Here is a 17,310-nt window from a genome sequence, read left to right as displayed (position 1 = left end):
TTCGGTGACCTGCCCCAACGTGAAGTGGTCCTGCTGTTGCAACTCAGGCTGCTGGCGTATCAAGTTAGTTCGGGAAGAGAAGATCCTTATTGCTTAGGGCCCAGGGGAAGTGGGGCTTGTCTGTGCCCCTGCAAGGCATTGATTGAGTCATTTGAACCAGACAGGTGACATGAAACCACTTTCCAAGGTAAAAGCGGAAGAATGGGCTGTGCTGTTTCAGGTCGGTCTCTTTTTGACAGTGATCGGTAAAGTAAATAATCGTGTGAAGACTGTACATAACTCATATAGACCAAATAAAAGTTGCCATGGCACCATAACGATGGTGTTTATTAACAATGAGTATTTTTTTTTGCACCTAAATGTTGCGTTTTAAACATACCTGGTTTTGAGAACTGAGTGTATACGAATTAGGCAAAACTTCCTGTGCCAGCTGGATGAGCAAGAACTGTTTCATACTTTCTATTATTAGACCCTGTTTTCAGTTATTTGTACGTTTTCCTAACTTAAGGCGTTTGCCTTGAAATTTTCTATGCCTTACCTACTTCTGAGAAAAACAAGAAACAAAAAGTTTGCTGTTTAGTCAGTGATAAAAAATTGTCCCACTGCTCCGATGAGCTCCGTGCCTTCGAGCAAGTTCTTGAAACTGGAGAGGAGCACGTGCAAGGGAGAATCCCTACGCTGATGGGGAAGCGCCTTTTCTTTCCGTGTGCAGCTCTGCCCACACTGAGTGAAGTTGCAGCCTTGTGCTCAGTAGATGCTTTACTGAGCTTAACATCAATGTCCTTCACAGGATATCCTTTGCAGAGGTCACGAGCAGAAAGCACCCTGGCACTTCAGGGTGCCGGGAACATCCCATGCCCAGAGAAGGAATGAAACTTGGTCCGGGAACTGCAGAAAGATACGATCGTGTGGCTAAAGTTGTCAAATGCTGACTTGTAGAACCAGATTTTACCCATCTCTCTTCCCTGCACTGCCTGAAGGTTGCAGAGCAAATGGCTTAAACCACTTCTCACAGGCCGTGTCACTTAACGTACCATGGGTTTTGTTAGTCTAACCTGAAAAACTCGTGGTCGGATTGGCAAAAGTACTTAGTACTCACAATTTTAATCAAAAGGAAGTGTACTTTGAATACAGCAAAATGCTACGAATCCTAAATAGTCTGAAAATCAAGCTTTGAATGTCTTAAATTAGGCACTTAAAATCAGTGGTCATTTCTGATTATTTTTAATCATTATGTTATTGTGCACTGCTTCACCAGGATGCCAGCTTATGTTAAATAAGCCTTTCACTCCTGTAATGATGTATTATAAAAAGAGACTAAAAGAGTATTAAGTTACGCAGAGTGCTGTGAAAGGTGTGCAGTAACTGCCATCTGAATATGTATGTAATTCATATTTAAATCCATTTTCCTTAGTTCAGATTAAAAAAACACACTGATGCTAACAATCCCGTTGTATTAGTGAAACATCTGTGTACGTAGAGAGGTTTTCTATGCTTCTAATGTAGCAGTTATTTCCTGAAGATGTCACTGAATATGGAACAGTTAATTAAAATTTAAGTAGATACTACTTCGCTTAACAAAATGTGCACTAACGAACATGTCCTATCTTTCAGGAATTTGCACAGCGGTGAATCAATACCTTAATCAAGAAAAAGTACGTTTTATATAAACAATCACTCAGCTTCCCCTGAGAAATAACTGAGCTTCTCTTTTTTTTACTGAAGAAGAAGAAGAATATGACAAGCCTCCACGGTGCAGGGCGGGACAAGATATTGTGCTGCAGTCACCTGTCGACTGGGTGCTTTTGGATGGCCGAGAAAGCTCAGATGACCGTGGGATTGTGCAGTACGAGTGGACGCTGCTGCAAGGCGACTCATCGGTTGAAATGAAGGTACACATGCAACCTTGCACATGGCCAGTCATTCGCAGATGGTTGTGTTCGTTATAGCACAGTTTTAAATGTAGCGCTAAAAATATTAAATATGTTCAAATGGTTATGGCTGCCAGGCACCAAACTTAGGATGACTGTACAACCTGAGCCTTTATTTCATAGAAGCATAGAGCAGCCCAGGTTGGAAGGGATCTCGAAAGATCATCTGGTCCAACCTTTTGTGGGTCAGGGAGCCTAGATGAGATTATCTAGTGCCCTATCCAGTCGCGTTTTGAAAACCTCTGGTGATGGGGACTCTACCATGTCGCTGGGGAGGTTGTTCCGGTGGTTATTTCTAGTGTTTTATACAGTTCAGCTGTATCCAGGGTGGCACGGGACAGCCAGTAGCAAACAAGTAGATGCTAATACTCTACTGTATTTCAGCTCTGCTCTCTTTTGCCATTGTTTGCGCTCACTGCACTTGGTTTTTGGCTTCTGTGATCCAGGTTAGAGACACCTTAGTAATTCAGTTACTAAAAATAGTAAGATATTTTCACCAGCAGTCTTCTGTCAATGCTCATGGAGAAACTGCAAAGAAATGTGTGATGTAGACCTTATAAGATACCTTGAGATACTGTTTTATTGCATCTAAACAATTTCGGTGCATCTGTGCAATTTGGTTTCAACGTAAAATTAACCGTCAAGAGAGGGATTCTCCATCCTACCCTTCTTTGTGAATGCTCTAGGAGCAGCAGAAAAGGAAAGGAAAAATGTCTCAAACGCAGAGCCTACTTACAGTCTGTTCGCAGCCCACAGTTATTCAGGGCTCAGCAGGGACTCCACCTAGAGCAGGAGGGACATGTTAAAGGGGAGAGGGTGTGGACCGTAGTCCTTGCTGTTGCTGAGGTGCTGCTGATGGATAGGATGAGTTTAAACGGGACAGGATGAGCAACGGGAACAGTCCAAAACCCAAGAGGCCTTGTGTACCAGTGCCACCATGAGCAGTACCTGACAGTTGCTGCTTATGTCTGCTCGGCTCAGTAACATCAGAGGCAAGTTGGACAAACTACCAATATCAGCAAAGTTGCTCAAGATTTGTAATGACGGAGCAAACCAGAGTTTTGCCTAACATAAAGAGCTAGCTAAATGCATTGAAACCTAAAATTGTCATCCATGGAAAAGCTCAACGGAGCAATTGATTATTCCCTAGTCTCCTGGAGGGCAGTGTAGGTAACGCGTAGGTAATTGAAAAATCGCCATGTCATGGTTAGGAAACATGCTGCTGGATGAACCCTAAGAAGGCAGTTGGGTGTCTCTGGTGAATAGTTGCTGAAATCTATGCACAAGTAATTTTTTATAACCATACTCCTTGCAGAAAACACAGCAGGGGTATTCAAATGTATTAGTTAAGCCAGTGCTACGTACTTTTGCAAGTTTTATCTTCTACTGCAAGATCCACATCTGTGGAAGGGTGACTACAGTCAGCCAGTTCTGAATTACTTGAGGCTGTATTGCAATTTGAAACTATGTCAAAAACCACTGTGAGTTTGTTTATCTTAATTTATTATTTTATTGGCTTGAAAATTAAAAAGTCAAAAGGCTTTCATAAGGAGTGCAAACAGCATAATACATAGGAAAGACCTGAACGAAGCTTTAAAAATAGTTGCTAGATATCATCTGGATAAAACGACCGTTTTATTCTCAAGAGTTGTTAATCTGACCCTTTGCAGCATTATTTTCTGTAAATAGCAATCAAATGCTCTTTAAAATTTTCTGTGATGTAGTAATATATCTAGAGTAACACAAAAATTAGAAGTTAATTAAAAAATTTAAAGTTCATGTTTTTACTTTTACTCAGAGTCACTCCATAAAATAGAGACCAGTCTTATATTTATTTAAACCTGCAAAATTAACATTAATCCTGGTGATGTCTTTATATTTGATAAATCAAAAAAATCTTGACACGGGTTTATATTTAGATAGCTACTTTTCCACTGTGTTCAAACGGGCAGGGTTTTCTCTCAGACATGTAACCTGATGATTATCCGTGTGCTGGTTTTGGCAGGGGTAGAGTTAATTTTCCTCATAGTAGCTAGTATGGGGCTGTGTTTTGGATTTGTGCTGAACACAGTGCTGATAACACAGGGATGTTTTAGTTACTGCTGAGCAGTGCTTGCACAGAGCCAAGGCCTTTTCTGCCTCTCACCCCACCCCACCAGCGAGTAGGCTGGGGGTGCACAAGAAGCTGGGAGGGGGCACAGCCGGGACAGCTGACCCCAGCTAACCAAAGTGATAGCCCCATACCATATGACGTCATGCTCAGCATGTAAAGCTGGGGGAAGAAGGAGGAAGTGGGGGATGTTCAGAGTGATGGCGTTTGTCTTCCCAAGTCACCGTTAGGCGTGATGGAGCCCTGCTTTCCTGGGGATGGCTGAACACCTGCCTGCCCATGGGAAGTAGTGAATGAATTCCTTGTTTTGCTTTGCTTGTGCGTGCGGCTTTTGTTCTCCCTATTAAACTGTCTTTATCTCAACACACGAGTTTTCTCACTTTTACGCTTCTGATTCTCAGCCCATCCCACCGGGGGGGAGTGAGCGAGCGGCTGTGTGGTGCTTAGTTGCCGGCTGAGGTTAAACCATGACAATCCATGATAATTTAATTTTTAGAGTTGAATTAATAACTGTGATTATTCATATAATCTTCAGTTGCTATCTTTAGTGCTTTAGTTGCTATCCTGAAGTTACTGGATTTCATGTCATCTATTCTTAGAAAAGTATTTGTGAATCCACAGGTACAAGGGAGAATGGGGCTGTGTTTAAATAAGATAAGTTGCACTGCACTTATGTACCAAAGAATAAATAGAAGGCGCAGGAGTGGGAACGACTGCTATAAAGAGATCTTACCGTATTGTAGAAGGAAGCCAGTGGAAATTTTTTTTCTGTTGTGACTGATTATTGCTTCTTAGTTTATTTGCTTCTCAGATTGCTACCCACATGCTGTAGCTGCACAGCTCTGTGACACTTGTGGGCAATTCTTGGGCTTGTTAAATGCTGATTATCTGGAAATTTACAGTCTAGTTTGAGCCAAAGTTTGTAAGAAAGCAGGTACAGTCAGGCATTGTTCAGGGCAGGACGGAGATAAAAAGGAGAGCACGGAGGTCGCCAGAAGGAGTGGCGGCGTATTCAGAAGTCGGTGGTCTTTCTCTGGCTCTGCATTGAGAGGAGAGTTGGACTCCACGGCTCATGAGTTTTAAATACCGTATTTGCTCTCCCAGCAGTCACAGTGAACAGCAGCAGGTGTTTTTTAGAGCATATTTATTTCTGTAATACAATAAAGAATAAAATTGTAGCGTGTCATATACTCCATCGAGAAGTAATCAACAGCAAGATCGGATAACTGAGTGCATTCAGATATTAGAAAAGGCAAGAAATTTCAGTTAGGAAATGCACTTACCAGATGAGAAAAATGAATTTATCAATACACCCTGCTATAAAGCTAGGTCTAGGACTCTATTATTATACTTATTGAAAATTCCTGTTCTCTTTTAGGCATGAAAACCAACTATAAACAAGCAAAACCAAAGGTCTTTATTGAATTTTGGTTTTAATATTAAAGATAATCACAGAGGCTTTTAATGTACCTTTCAGTTACTTATAAAGATAGCCCTATGTGCTTCATTTGTAAAAATACACTACGTGTCCAATAAACCTGCAGAGCTTCTTTGTAGTTACTGAAGTATGTGTTACTGAATCCTCAGACAGCTGGAGTTATTTGTAACTAGTAATTGTCACAAATTTAGAAAAAATTCAGCATTTGATACAAATACCATACTCATTTTACACAAACTTATTTCTAAATGACCATTGTACTAGTAATGCCAGTTTGGCACCTGTTTTAAATTATCATAAAATAAGTTATTTGACTATTTTTTTAACGATCTAATCCAATTTAAATTGTTTATGCATATCTCTCTCTCTCTCACATGACTTTCTGAAACCTAATGTTTAGGTCACTCACTGTAGATGAACTTACTTGCAGTTCAGAGCAAGGCATGGAAATTCAGCGTGGGGCATGGAAAAATTCAGTCTGGCAATTTGTAAAAGTTGCAAGTGACTACATTAAATGTCATACTGGACAGAGGTGGGCAGTCTTACTAATAAAGCAATGCTATCAGTCACCTGATCATAAATCAGTGTAAAGCAAAAGTAACTTCTGTGAATTCATATTGTCTAAAGACTAACTTGATAGAGAGCAAAATATTTTACTGCCTACCCTCTCAAGTTACATTTCTAACTACCGAAAAATTGAGTTAAATTTATGGTTCCATTTATTCTCCAGTGCTAAGATCCACGGCTCCAGGTAATTGCGTGTACCACAAAAACCAGTATGTAAATGTCAAGCATGTTTATTTTTACAAATGGATGCAAAAAAAAGACCAAAACATTACAGGTTGATACACATGCTTGATTGGGCTGACCAGACTTAAGAGAAGTATTTAACCTGCGTGAAAAGCATTGTACAGAAATGAGTTCCTTCTTCCTAGAAGTTTATGGGTGGATCCTTAATACCTGTTTTTTTCCCCGCTGTGTTTCTTTAATCAGGTACCACAGCCAGGAACACTGAAACTATCCCACGTCCAGGAGGGCGGGTATATTTTCCAGCTAACTGTGACGGACACTGCAGGTCAGCGGAGCTCTGACAACGTCTCTGTAACCGTTCTGCCCATGGTTCATTCCGCAGTAGGTGAGAAAATGACTGGAGCCGTTGCCTGTGTGACACCCAGGGTGTGATATTCAGAGCAAGGGTCTGGATGGAGGCAGAAATCTTATTCTCCGTCTCTAGTGTATTATTTTGCCCTTACTACATAATGACCTCTCTTTCAGTTTTGAATTGCTGTTTCAGGTTGAGGAAGCAAGCAAGCATCACTTGTTTGTTAGAGCAATAATACTTTCAAGCATTTAAATGTTCAGCCTTGTATTGCTAATAAGCGTGCAGGGTTGGAAAAATGAAATACTGCTGTACGTACCGGGCACATCGTAACAGTTCATTGTATAGTCAGACGGTGCGTCGAACGTGACAAGGCTTGTGCTGTAGAGAAGACCCTGTTAAAAGCAGTTAATAGTAGGTGTGACACACAGCCTAATAATAATATTGGCCTGCATCTGTAGTCTAAAAGATGGGATGGTTTCTTGTTTTCATGCATTTAAGCTTTTCTGTGTAATGGTTGTTACCAAAGCCTTACGTTACTGGGGAAACTGAAGCTGGAATTGACCCATTATCTTAAAACTCTCAGCTCGAGAAACATGTAAAAAGCATAAAAGTTAGAAAGTGAGTTAGATTTTGGTGGCTGTCAATTCTGCACTCTTTTATGTAATAAATTCTAATTACATCATAATTAGCAAGTTGCTAATAGAGATCTGCTGCTCTGGCACAAAGTAAAGGTTAAACTAGCATCATGACTACGTTCAGCTGAACCAGTACTAACTTTGCTCTGCACCAGTGCAGTATCTCTATGTGAGAGGGTAGTCCCAGTGGCAATAAACTGGTATTACAAAAAACCCGTTATGAGTCTGTTTAATAATGCCTGTATTGCAGTAATGGATGATAGAGTTGTATTCATTAACGTTTAGTTCAGCTAAAGCAGCCAGAGAGGTTTGGTGATTTATTTATTTGCTACTGTGGGTATCTGTGGTATCTTCTGGGTGGAGCACGTAGAGGATTTGCTGCCTTTTTTCTTCTTCTAATTCCTCAAGTCCATTTGCAATTCAAGTGCTACTACTATGGTTAAACCAGTCAACGGTGCCTTAATGCATGCAAGACCGGTGCTATTATTAGTGCTGAAGTTTCTAAGTATGATTTTAGGGGTTTTAAATAGGCGCCTGTGTTCCTGCCGTACTTTCCTTAGCATTGCGCAGCTTTTCGGTACATAGCAGGGTAACAACCAAAGGCTGTGACCTCCTTCTGCAAATCGATTTGCTGTTAACATTAACCAAACACTGAATTTGATAATGCTTTACAAAGCAATGAACTACACCGCTGTTGGAAAGACAAAAGCACAGATGCAAACACTTGATAATTACAAGGTCAGAACGGGTTTCAGGAAAGCTTTGAGTATGCAAAATGAAATGTCCAGGGACACTTTCCATTTCCAGGGGAATCTAAATATTAAAGCAGGCGGCAATCAGTTCTTTCTGGTGAAGGTCACTTGTGAGACCTTGTGCTTAGTCCTGTTCTGGCATGTGCTGTATTGGATTTACATTGCTGATGTAAATAAATGACGAGCATACTTTTAGTATTCTAATTAGGTTGCAGAAAACATGCCATAAAAGATTCCATGTGGTCCATATGTGTGCATGTAAAATAACATATTGTCAGAAATACAGAATGGGTATGTAGTAGGAATTATGTGTTGGAGAGATGCAGTTACAGCCATAGAGATTTCATTTATTTATTTTCAGGACTGTCCTGGGTATTTTAAGCCTGGGAAGATCTCCTTTCAGCTTAGGCCAGCAGAGTTTAAAGTGCTGTGGGGGTGCTGCACAAGGTGTAAGGTGCAACAGCCTCCAGGCTGAGTATTCCTATAGTAAAGAGATTGCCAGAATAGTGATGAGGGGGTCCCAGGAACAGCTATTAGTTATATTAGCTTCTGAGTCAATATAGCGTCATATAGCTGAGCCTGGCCTTTCTTCAACTTTCTGCCTTGTTCATGGTCCTTCTTGACATAGCATGGTTTTGCTTTTTCCTCGGTGCTGCAGATTTTAGTCATTGACTCAGTATTTACTGCTTGGATTTCTCTTCTGGTAATTTGGGAACTGTTTCTCAACAGCCTGTGTCGGGGTTTGCTCTCGCTACCAGTTTATCTGCGATGATGGCTGCTGCATTGACATCACATTTGCTTGCGATGGCGTGAGACAGTGTCCTGATGGATCGGATGAAACTTTCTGCCAGAACTGTAAGTGCACCAGGCCACAGTGTAGATTGTGAAAGTAACCGCAGCCTGAATGACCAAAGGGAAACGGTGCCCCTCCTGTGGCCTCTCTCCCCGTGCGCAAGCAGCTTGCAGCCACCGTAGAGCCTTTCATTGGAAACAGCACATGGGAAGGTTTAATGTCCGCGTACAGCAGATGCTCAGAAATTAAGTCCCTTTTCTTCAAAGCGTATCAAAGCTGTCAAAGGTCCCCAAATGACAGATTTTCTGTGAGAGTTCTCAACATTTAAAAAATCAGTTCTTGACTTGCATGATGATTATGGAAACAAGGACCCTGGTCTTGATCTGAAAGGGTGTCTCAGAGGTATGCTTCAAAGTGCAGCTACGCACCTTGCAAGAATCTGAAACACTGGAAATGTGAGCATGTAGGGGAACCAGTTGATTCACCAGCACTCTGTTTGCTTTCATTAGTCATCCTCAATACATGCCTGTGCTCAGCTAAGTGAACAAAAATCATCAGCGAGTGAATAGGCATGATGGCTAACCACTCTTTCATTGATACTTCAGTTGCTGGATTTCACTTTAGGGTTCATGTGTATACTCTTGCTTAAGAACTGACAGCGGGCAATTGTTAACTTGCTACATATCTGGAACTCGCATTCATCATATGTCTGAACGTGATGAACTTGTTCAGCCTGCCTTAAGGCCTATATCGCAGGGTCTTCCATCAGAACACTCCCATTCCCTTCAATTCAATATAAAAATTATGATTTTTGTTTCTGTTAACACAGTCAGCCCGGGCCGGAAGACTGTGACTCATGCGGCTCTTGGCACTACGCAGCAAAGGACTGTAAACACAGATGAAAAATTCTCTGCAGAAAACACCCTGAAAGCCACTGCCAGAAATCAGCCGCTTTTTTCAGTGGACGCAGACATGTCTAACCAATCGCTTTCTCAGGGACCAAAGAAACAAATCAGTGGATTTGTGCCAGGTAAGAACTGAAACGAACCAGTTTCAATGAATCTTTCTCTCTTGAGGAAGAAAATGTCTTGCACCTTAAATTTAATTAAATTGTCTTTTGGTGCCTGGCTAAGAGTAAAAATTTACAAATGTACAAAATGCAAAAGAAGCTTGTAATAATTAAGTTACAACTAGGTATTGCTTTATAAAGTCAAGTCTGGTTCTTACCAGGTGCAAAAATAAAGTTAAAATGTAGAAATGCTAGGAAAAGAATACAATCTTAAGGAACAAAACGTGCAGTGAGCTAAATACAAATTCTGCCATGGGTTCAGCTGTGTAAGCTGATGTATAAGGCTCTTTAAATCTGTAGGGGGTACCTTCAGGAGAACATAACAAAGTACTGTTCAACTTGGGTGAGAGTGATTGCATCTCTCCTGGTGCTAATCGATGACTTTTTTTTTCCCCCTTGAAGTAATGTCTTGATTATTATGGGCACATTTTTCCTGAAGTGTGTCTCCAGGGCAGGAGAAATCTTTTATCACTATAGAGACGGCTCAGTCTTTGGTAACAAGCAACCCCAAGTCCCCAGTAGTATTGTCCGTAGTGGCTGCAAGCCTGTTGTGAGTCAATGTGTAGTGATGTTGCAGGCAGAGTCACCGATCCTTGCCTTGGTAAAACTCCAGAAGCTGCAATGAAACTGGTGTGTCTTTTAAGGTTCTTGCTGGTGAATTAAAATGATCTGAAATGGCAGTTGAAAGAAAGCAAAACTACGTGCACAGAGCCTAAAATGAGTGCGAGACCTCCCACTTTTATTTCTTCAGAGTTCAGACTGATTCTTGCTGCCCAAGATGCAGCTAATTATAAACAGCTTTATTTTCTTGTTACAACAGAGCAGTGCTCAGTGCCCTCTGCTGCTGACTCTTGTAAAGGGCACTTCCCTGGTTGGCACTTTGATGTTTCTTCAGATGCTTGTGCTTCATCTGTGGAGACCACAGAGGGAGTGAAAGCAACGTTCTTCAAGAATTTGACTGCTTTGGTGAATGTGTAGGAACTGATAGCAAAATCCTCTCTCAAATGTTTCCCCCTCTTCTGGCAGTGTAGATGACCTTGGTGCTCCTTATTGGAATGACTTAAAATTCTGAAGTATGCCCAAAACCCTTCTCGCTCGCATAGTCCGGAGTGACAGCTGATACGGGGCCACCCAAACTAAATATCAAATTGCCAAAGGGCATTGCAGGCTCCAATGGAAAGTCAGCTGCTGAGTAGGTCTCAAAAACCATTGGGCTTGTGAATCCAGAAGTAAAACCAGAATTGAGGTCACCAACTTCGGCAACCTATAATCAGAGGTTATAATTGGAAGTGCATGTAAAAGCGTGGCACTTTTGCATAGTCATTTTCTGTGTTTACCCATTGCACAGTTACTTACTTGCACCATTTTTGCTCTCAAGGTAGCCTTTTGCACAGCAGTAGACAATAAAAGAAAAAAAATTACCATAAAACTAAAAAAATGTGATGGGACTTCAGTGATTAGTGTACTACCAGAAGCTGTTGTAATCTTTTTAATTTCAAACAGGCAAGATTTCCAGCTGACCATGTCTGGGTTTAATTCTTGTGGTTTTAATATTGCTCTTTTGACAAAGCTCGGTCAGAATTTAATTTCAGCTAAATGATACTTAAGGATTTCCTTGTAGGACCCGGTCCTTACTGACCCAGGAGCCCAATACTTTTAACCAAAAAAGCAGCAAACAGCTCAGCGAGTTTTTAAATTGCCTATGGATCAGTTCCAAAGAGGGTGCATGTGGTGGGACATGAAGGGGTGCTAGGTACCTGGGTCCAAAGGGCAACCGCCAAAATCTGCTCTGAGTTGCTGTCTTCTCATGCAGTCACTTAAACTCTGTAGGAGTCACATGCTGTACGTTAATGACTCCCAGAGGTCCAGAGAAGTTCAAGTCCTGCCCCACTGGCAAGCACCACAATCTTCATGGAGTTGAGGAGACGGGTATCTAACCTGTTCCTAAAAATCCACCCAGAGCCATTAATTAGATTTCTCTCCATCACTGCGATCTCAAGGAGGTTACAGACCAAATCTAATAATTAGGTGCTACAAAAATGAGAGACACAGAAACACTGAAGCAGCTCCATGAAGCCCACCTGGAAATGCGTTCAGGAGGGCAATAATTGCTAGACGCATTTTTGAAGAGAGTTAAGCAGCACTGAAGAGAAATCATACCAACCACCTCAAAAGTTCAGCAATTCCACTGGCAGAAATCCTGTTCTGGGATGGACTGTCTCCTGAGACAGTGCTGGACCCGCTGCTGGTGCCAAGGCAGAACCTGTGCCTCCGAGTCACACTGTAAAGGTCTTCGTTGGACAAGACAATAACGTTGCTTGTTGGCCTAGAGTTGACTTTGCAAGCATCCAGGCTCCTGATACACTATTATAAATAAATTTCAAAAATAATCTTTAATGATTTTAATGTCTACATGGTGAAAAGCTGTCTACTTAAGATACGTAGTAAGGGATATTGCTTTACAGCGGCAGCACAGGGTCCAGCTTTTCACTTGAGAGCGCTCCATTCAGGGCTACATTTGTCTTAATTCTTAGTTGGCATTTGCAGATCGTCATGGAAATGCAAGTCAGGAAGGAAGATGTGATGCTCTTAGATCCAGTGACTGCAAGGCAGACTAAGAGAAGGTGTTAATGTTAAGGGTAATTTACCTACTGGAGCCAGCATGTGGCACATTCTAGGTGGCTGGTAGACATGATGTTTGATGTAGGAGCTTTCAGCTGACTTTTAAAGAACAGAATTTTTTTCCCAAGAAGTTGCAGGACTGGGGAGTTGCTTTGTTTTCTTTTTTACATTTGTTTTTATTACAGTAGTAGTTACAGTACCGATAAAGACAGGTCCCTTCTGCTACTTACCTCCCCATAAGCGACTTTCATCTCTGAGAATCCAATAAAGATGTCCAATAAATGGACCTCCTTGTCAAGGACCACCATATTTATCTTTTCTCCATTTTAAAAGGAGCTGGGCTAAGCTGTAATGTTTTGGGCTGTGGGATAGTTCCTTTTGGGCTGTGGGATAGTTCCTTGCGGCAGGAATGAGCTTTCTGCCTATGAAGATAATACTAAGGGAAATTTGTCCCAGAGTCCATTTTCTCCTGATAGTTTCTCTGTTCCCAATTTCCCTTAAGCTGCTTTCTTTACTCCAGTAGCCCCTCATATTTGGCTCTGACTTGATACAAGCTTTTTAAGGATTTATGCTTAAGTATGAAAAATGTGAAAATATGCAAGTCCAAGGTAAGGACTGTTTAGAAATTCTGCCTGACCTAGCAGGGGATCCATTCACAGTAAAGAGGGGCGAAAAAAACCCCAAAACAAACCCAAAAGTCATTCATTGTTGACAGTGGGTGAATCTTGTTCTGCACTCCTGCTTTTCCAGTGGGATTCCTCTGCAGCAGGGTCACTCCAGAGGAACACCAAGTCCAACTTAGAGATAACCTCCTCAGGCACTCAGGGCATGGAGTCTTCTGCAACAGACTCATGGTTTACTTTTGCCCAAGCTGGAAGGCCAAACATTTTCTTCCGTAGTTGGGAGCAGATGCAGGAAGAGGCATTTGATGTCGATAAAGGAGTCCTTTCCCTTTGCAGACATATCTCCATAAGTGAAGTAACCCAGACTGCATCTCCTCCAAAGGCCAGCGCAGCATTCTGCATGGCTGCCTCCAAAGTGCCCCGGCATCCTTTTCCAGGGAAACTCTCAAGCCCAGCTGCATATTCTGGCACTGCTGCACTTGTACTACGAATGGAGCAAAAATACAGTTGCAGCAAAGCACACTGGAGTGAGCAGTGGGCTGGTTTCTAAGCAGCAATAGCCCGTCTAGCAAACACGGTCATGCAGACGGGTTGAATTCACAAGCAGCCTGAAGATTTGCACTCCCCAGCATAGCCAACTCAAGTGTATAAATCACCATAACAGCTTTGCATTCCGCTGGCACGGGGTCTCTGCTTCTCCCCAGGCTGCCCGCGCCAGCTGTTCTGCAGTACTGTTCAGGGCTGGGATGACAATGTTTGACTGAATGCCCGAGCCTTAGTCATGTTTTTGCTGCGGAGGCATTGACAGCAGTAGTCATAACCTAGACCTCTAATTTAGGGTAACTGGAAAGGGCTATAAATTGCAATTTCCTAGGCACGGACTAGAAAATGAAAAGAAAGTGAAAACAAAACGAAACCCACATAACATGCTTTATGTCAGGCTCCTAAACCTGTTTGGGGAAATCTCTGTTTTCTAGTTGATAACAGATAAGATGTTGAGCAGTATTGACTCTGATAGCCCCTCCAGTCCCGTAAGAACAGCCACAAGTCTTAACAAAACCCTACAAGCTTTATTGAAAGGATTCTTCTCCCCTTCCAAAATTTTCCCGCTAAACTTCTCTCCAGATATATTTGCCAAATGTTTTACAAGCAGTTGACTTAAATATTCCCTTTACTCAAATGGCAGGAAAACAAATTTATAAAACAGGCATCCAGATCTAGCCTTGTCATGCAGGCTGGAGCAGCTCTAAGAAGAGCCAATGTCTTTTGGGTATTTCCAAACTAAAGACAAACATTCATTTAATTTCATTTAGGGAAGACAGAAGCAGAAAACAGCTGCTGGTTTTGGTCTGAATTACATTCAGGTTATTTTGCACAGCTCTGATATCATACAGGTACCTTCAAGCCAGTACAGTTTACACTTAGGATTTCCTTAAGTCCCCTTTACATGTCAGAACAACTTAAAGAGCCCGAATGAGAAGGAGGGCTGTGGCTTGGTTCTAAGGCATTTCCTAGGAGGTGAAGTCAGTGTTTATGCTCCCCTAGCCATAATGGCAGGGCAATAAAGCCAGAGCCTGGGAGGCTGCGTTGTGCCTTAGAGTGGGGACGTTGGCCCTAACCTCATAGAATCATTAAGGTTGGAAAAGACCTTTAAGGTCATCAAATCCAACCTCATGCCAGTATCAATGAAACAATTTAAGCTTTAATTAATGGTCAGGTGTATTTGCTGCTGCCACTGGCAGGGACACGTTCTGCAGCACTTCGGAGCTGTTGATGGTGGGCAGGAGTTATGCGTGGTGCGTGTTCCAAGCTAATTGACTTAAACACTTCCTCAACACTCACCACTATATGTAATTCCAGTTGCAACGGTTCACATTCATGTTTTACAGATTTTGTAGCATAGTATGTTTCCACTACCATTGTCACAGTTCCGAGGGCTGCCAGCAAATACAACACAGCACAGTCAAAGTGCCCTTCAATATTTATCAGTAAAAAACAAATACAGTCATTACATTTAAAAACATAGGCGTATTTCTGATTTTTGCAAGGGTGTGTTGGTGGATTAAGCTGTCACTCTTGCATGAATTGTCCCTGTAGCTATTGGTGTAGGACTTCAGTGGGAGCGCAGGAGGAGGGAGTCCCAGCTGAGTTACTCTTTGCTCCTGTGAAGCAAAACTGCAGCCGCCTGCACTCCCGAGATGAACGCTTCTTAGCAGCAAACTATGCGTTGTCTCTTCTTGTGCAGTTACAATGCTCTGCTATATCTTCTGTACTACACAAAGCTGAAGTCACTCCAAGTCATCCTCTCTGAAATGTTTTCCCCACCTATTTTTATGTCTCCCAAGTATGTACGTTCTGCATCTGTATGTGTCAGGTAACAGGCAAAATTAAGGTAATTTGTGTAGCCAACCTATGCGTTTCCCGCTTTACAAGTTCCAAGGGTGGAGATCAACATAACTTGAAATGGCTTCATTTTCACCTATATATAACTACATTAGTAATGTTTTAGCTTAGATTGGTCTATACCTCATTATGGAAGTTTGTAAAAGAGAATTTATATCCATCTTTTTTTTCAGTGGAAAATGACCCACTTGGGTTTGGTTTGAGATGCGTTGTGGTCTGCGATGCAAAATTGAATTTACATTTTAGCTTTAGTTTCACATTATTTCCAAAATTCAAGTTTTACAATAGGAGTCAGAAGTTCTTAAACTGTTGGGGTTTTTTTTTTATTAAATTTAAGTGCTTTCACATTATTTAATTCTAGTGTCCTGTGGATAAGGCTTCCTGAGTCACTGAACTGCAATGTTCATTTATCTTGCTTGACTTTGTACAGATAACAGTTCCTCAGGGAAAAGAACAGATGATAAAAATGGGAATGGCATAATTGTGCCAAAGAGAAATCAGCCTGGAGGTGGTCGTCCAGTCCCAGAAACAGGTAAAACCGACCACGTGAATTCATTCTGAGTTATATTAGTTTTTCAGTCAGGTGCTATAGATCCAGATACTATAGTCAAGAACTGAATAATGTACTTCCATATTCTGAACTGTTCCTAACTTGTATGATCATACGGTTTAGTTTCTCAGCATGAGTTGCTCCAAATATTAGCACGTAAGTGATAGACTAGCTGTATTTTTAAAGAAAAATTTCAGGTTTTCTCTACCAATTTCTCACTGTATTAAATAAAGTGTAATTTCTCTTAACCTCGTTGTAGGTGCTGTGTTACCCTTAGCCTTAGGCTTGGCCATCACTGCTTTACTGCTGCTTATGGTTGCTTGCAGACTGCGTTTAGTGAGACAGAAGCTTAAAAAAGCTCGACCCATTACATCTGAAGAGTCCGATTACCTCATCAATGGGATGTATCTCTAAAAATTGGATTTAGGTCAGTTGTTTTCTCCCCTTTCTCCTGTGTCCATGAACCTCTGCCTCTATAAAAGGACCAAAACCTTTAGTTAAGTTTCAAGCGTCAAAGCAGCCTACGGGATGAGGAACATGTTCTTCCCCTTGGGTGATAAAACAAAAAAGTGGGTAGATGCCCGCGCTCAGAAAATAAGAAGCGTTCAGGCTCCAGAAAGTAGCTCCAGTTGGCTCTTGTGCAGAAGACACTGCAAGGTGGGGACACCCCAAACTGGATGTGGGGTGCCCTTGCCCTCCCCGCAGCAGTCAGGGTCCCGGCCGCGGCAGAGCGTGCCCCGGGGCCAGGGCACCGGAGCAGCCAAGGCCCAGCAGCCCCAGCTGCGCTGGCTGAGGCGTAGAGGGAAGCCTGTGCCACCCTGCTCTTCTCAGTGCTGCCACCACTGTGCTCCGCTCTGGGGACCGGGACGCTCCAGACCAATGCGTTACTTCACTGTCCAGCAGAGACTGATGTGTGTACTTTCCACCTGATGCACTGGGAGTATTTTCATTAAAGAATTTGTCTTGCTTTGTTAATTAAAAGCAATCGCTATCTAAGCACCAGCTTTTGTAACGGAATTTGGGATTTAAGGAACAAAGCATCTTTTTTTCATTCGTAGTTTAAACCTCTGTGCAGCTAACGGAGAGTCATGCTTACTAAATGCTAAAATGAAAAAATACAAGTCCTTGGCGGATGAGTTCGGACTTACCAGTGCTCGACAGCAGTCCTGTGCGATCCCAGAGCTATGTCTCTCCTCGGAGCTCAGGGCTTGTTCAGCCTTTTCCACCCCTAGCTCGACACCCTCCACAGCGTGAGAGAGCAGCACGCAGCGGCTTTTACCCG

At 42.1% G+C, this 17,310-nt stretch overlaps 1 protein-coding gene across 1 annotated transcript; it reads left to right on the top strand.

The window, feature by feature from the left end:
- The first annotated feature begins 201 nt into the window (after window positions 1–201).
- LRP11 (low density lipoprotein receptor-related protein 11) lies at window positions 202–16,442 on the top strand. Its single transcript, XM_009324157.1, has 7 exons — window positions 202–220; window positions 1,726–1,892; window positions 6,473–6,614; window positions 8,698–8,823; window positions 9,591–9,791; window positions 15,909–16,010; window positions 16,288–16,442. Exons 1-7 carry the CDS (start codon window positions 202–204, stop codon window positions 16,440–16,442), a joined length of 912 nt encoding a protein of 303 aa, XP_009322432.1.
- Window positions 16,443–17,310: the final 868 nt, after the last annotated feature.

Source organism: Pygoscelis adeliae, unplaced genomic scaffold, assembly GCF_000699105.1.
Source record: "Pygoscelis adeliae isolate BGI_AS28 unplaced genomic scaffold, ASM69910v1 Scaffold105, whole genome shotgun sequence".
NCBI lineage: Eukaryota > Metazoa > Chordata > Aves > Sphenisciformes > Spheniscidae > Pygoscelis > Pygoscelis adeliae.
Note: the sequence above shows the minus strand (reverse complement) of the source record. Positions and strands in the feature narration are given on the sequence as shown.

Bases quoted from the DNA above. Each gene is read 5' to 3' on its own strand.
- LRP11 (XM_009324157.1), top strand. The intron at 1,893-6,472 runs GTACACATGCAA...TTCTTTAATCAG, and splicing joins ACTCATCGGTTGAAATGAAG to GTACCACAGCCAGGAACACT. The intron at 6,615-8,697 runs GTGAGAAAATGA...GTTTCTCAACAG, and splicing joins CATGGTTCATTCCGCAGTAG to CCTGTGTCGGGGTTTGCTCT.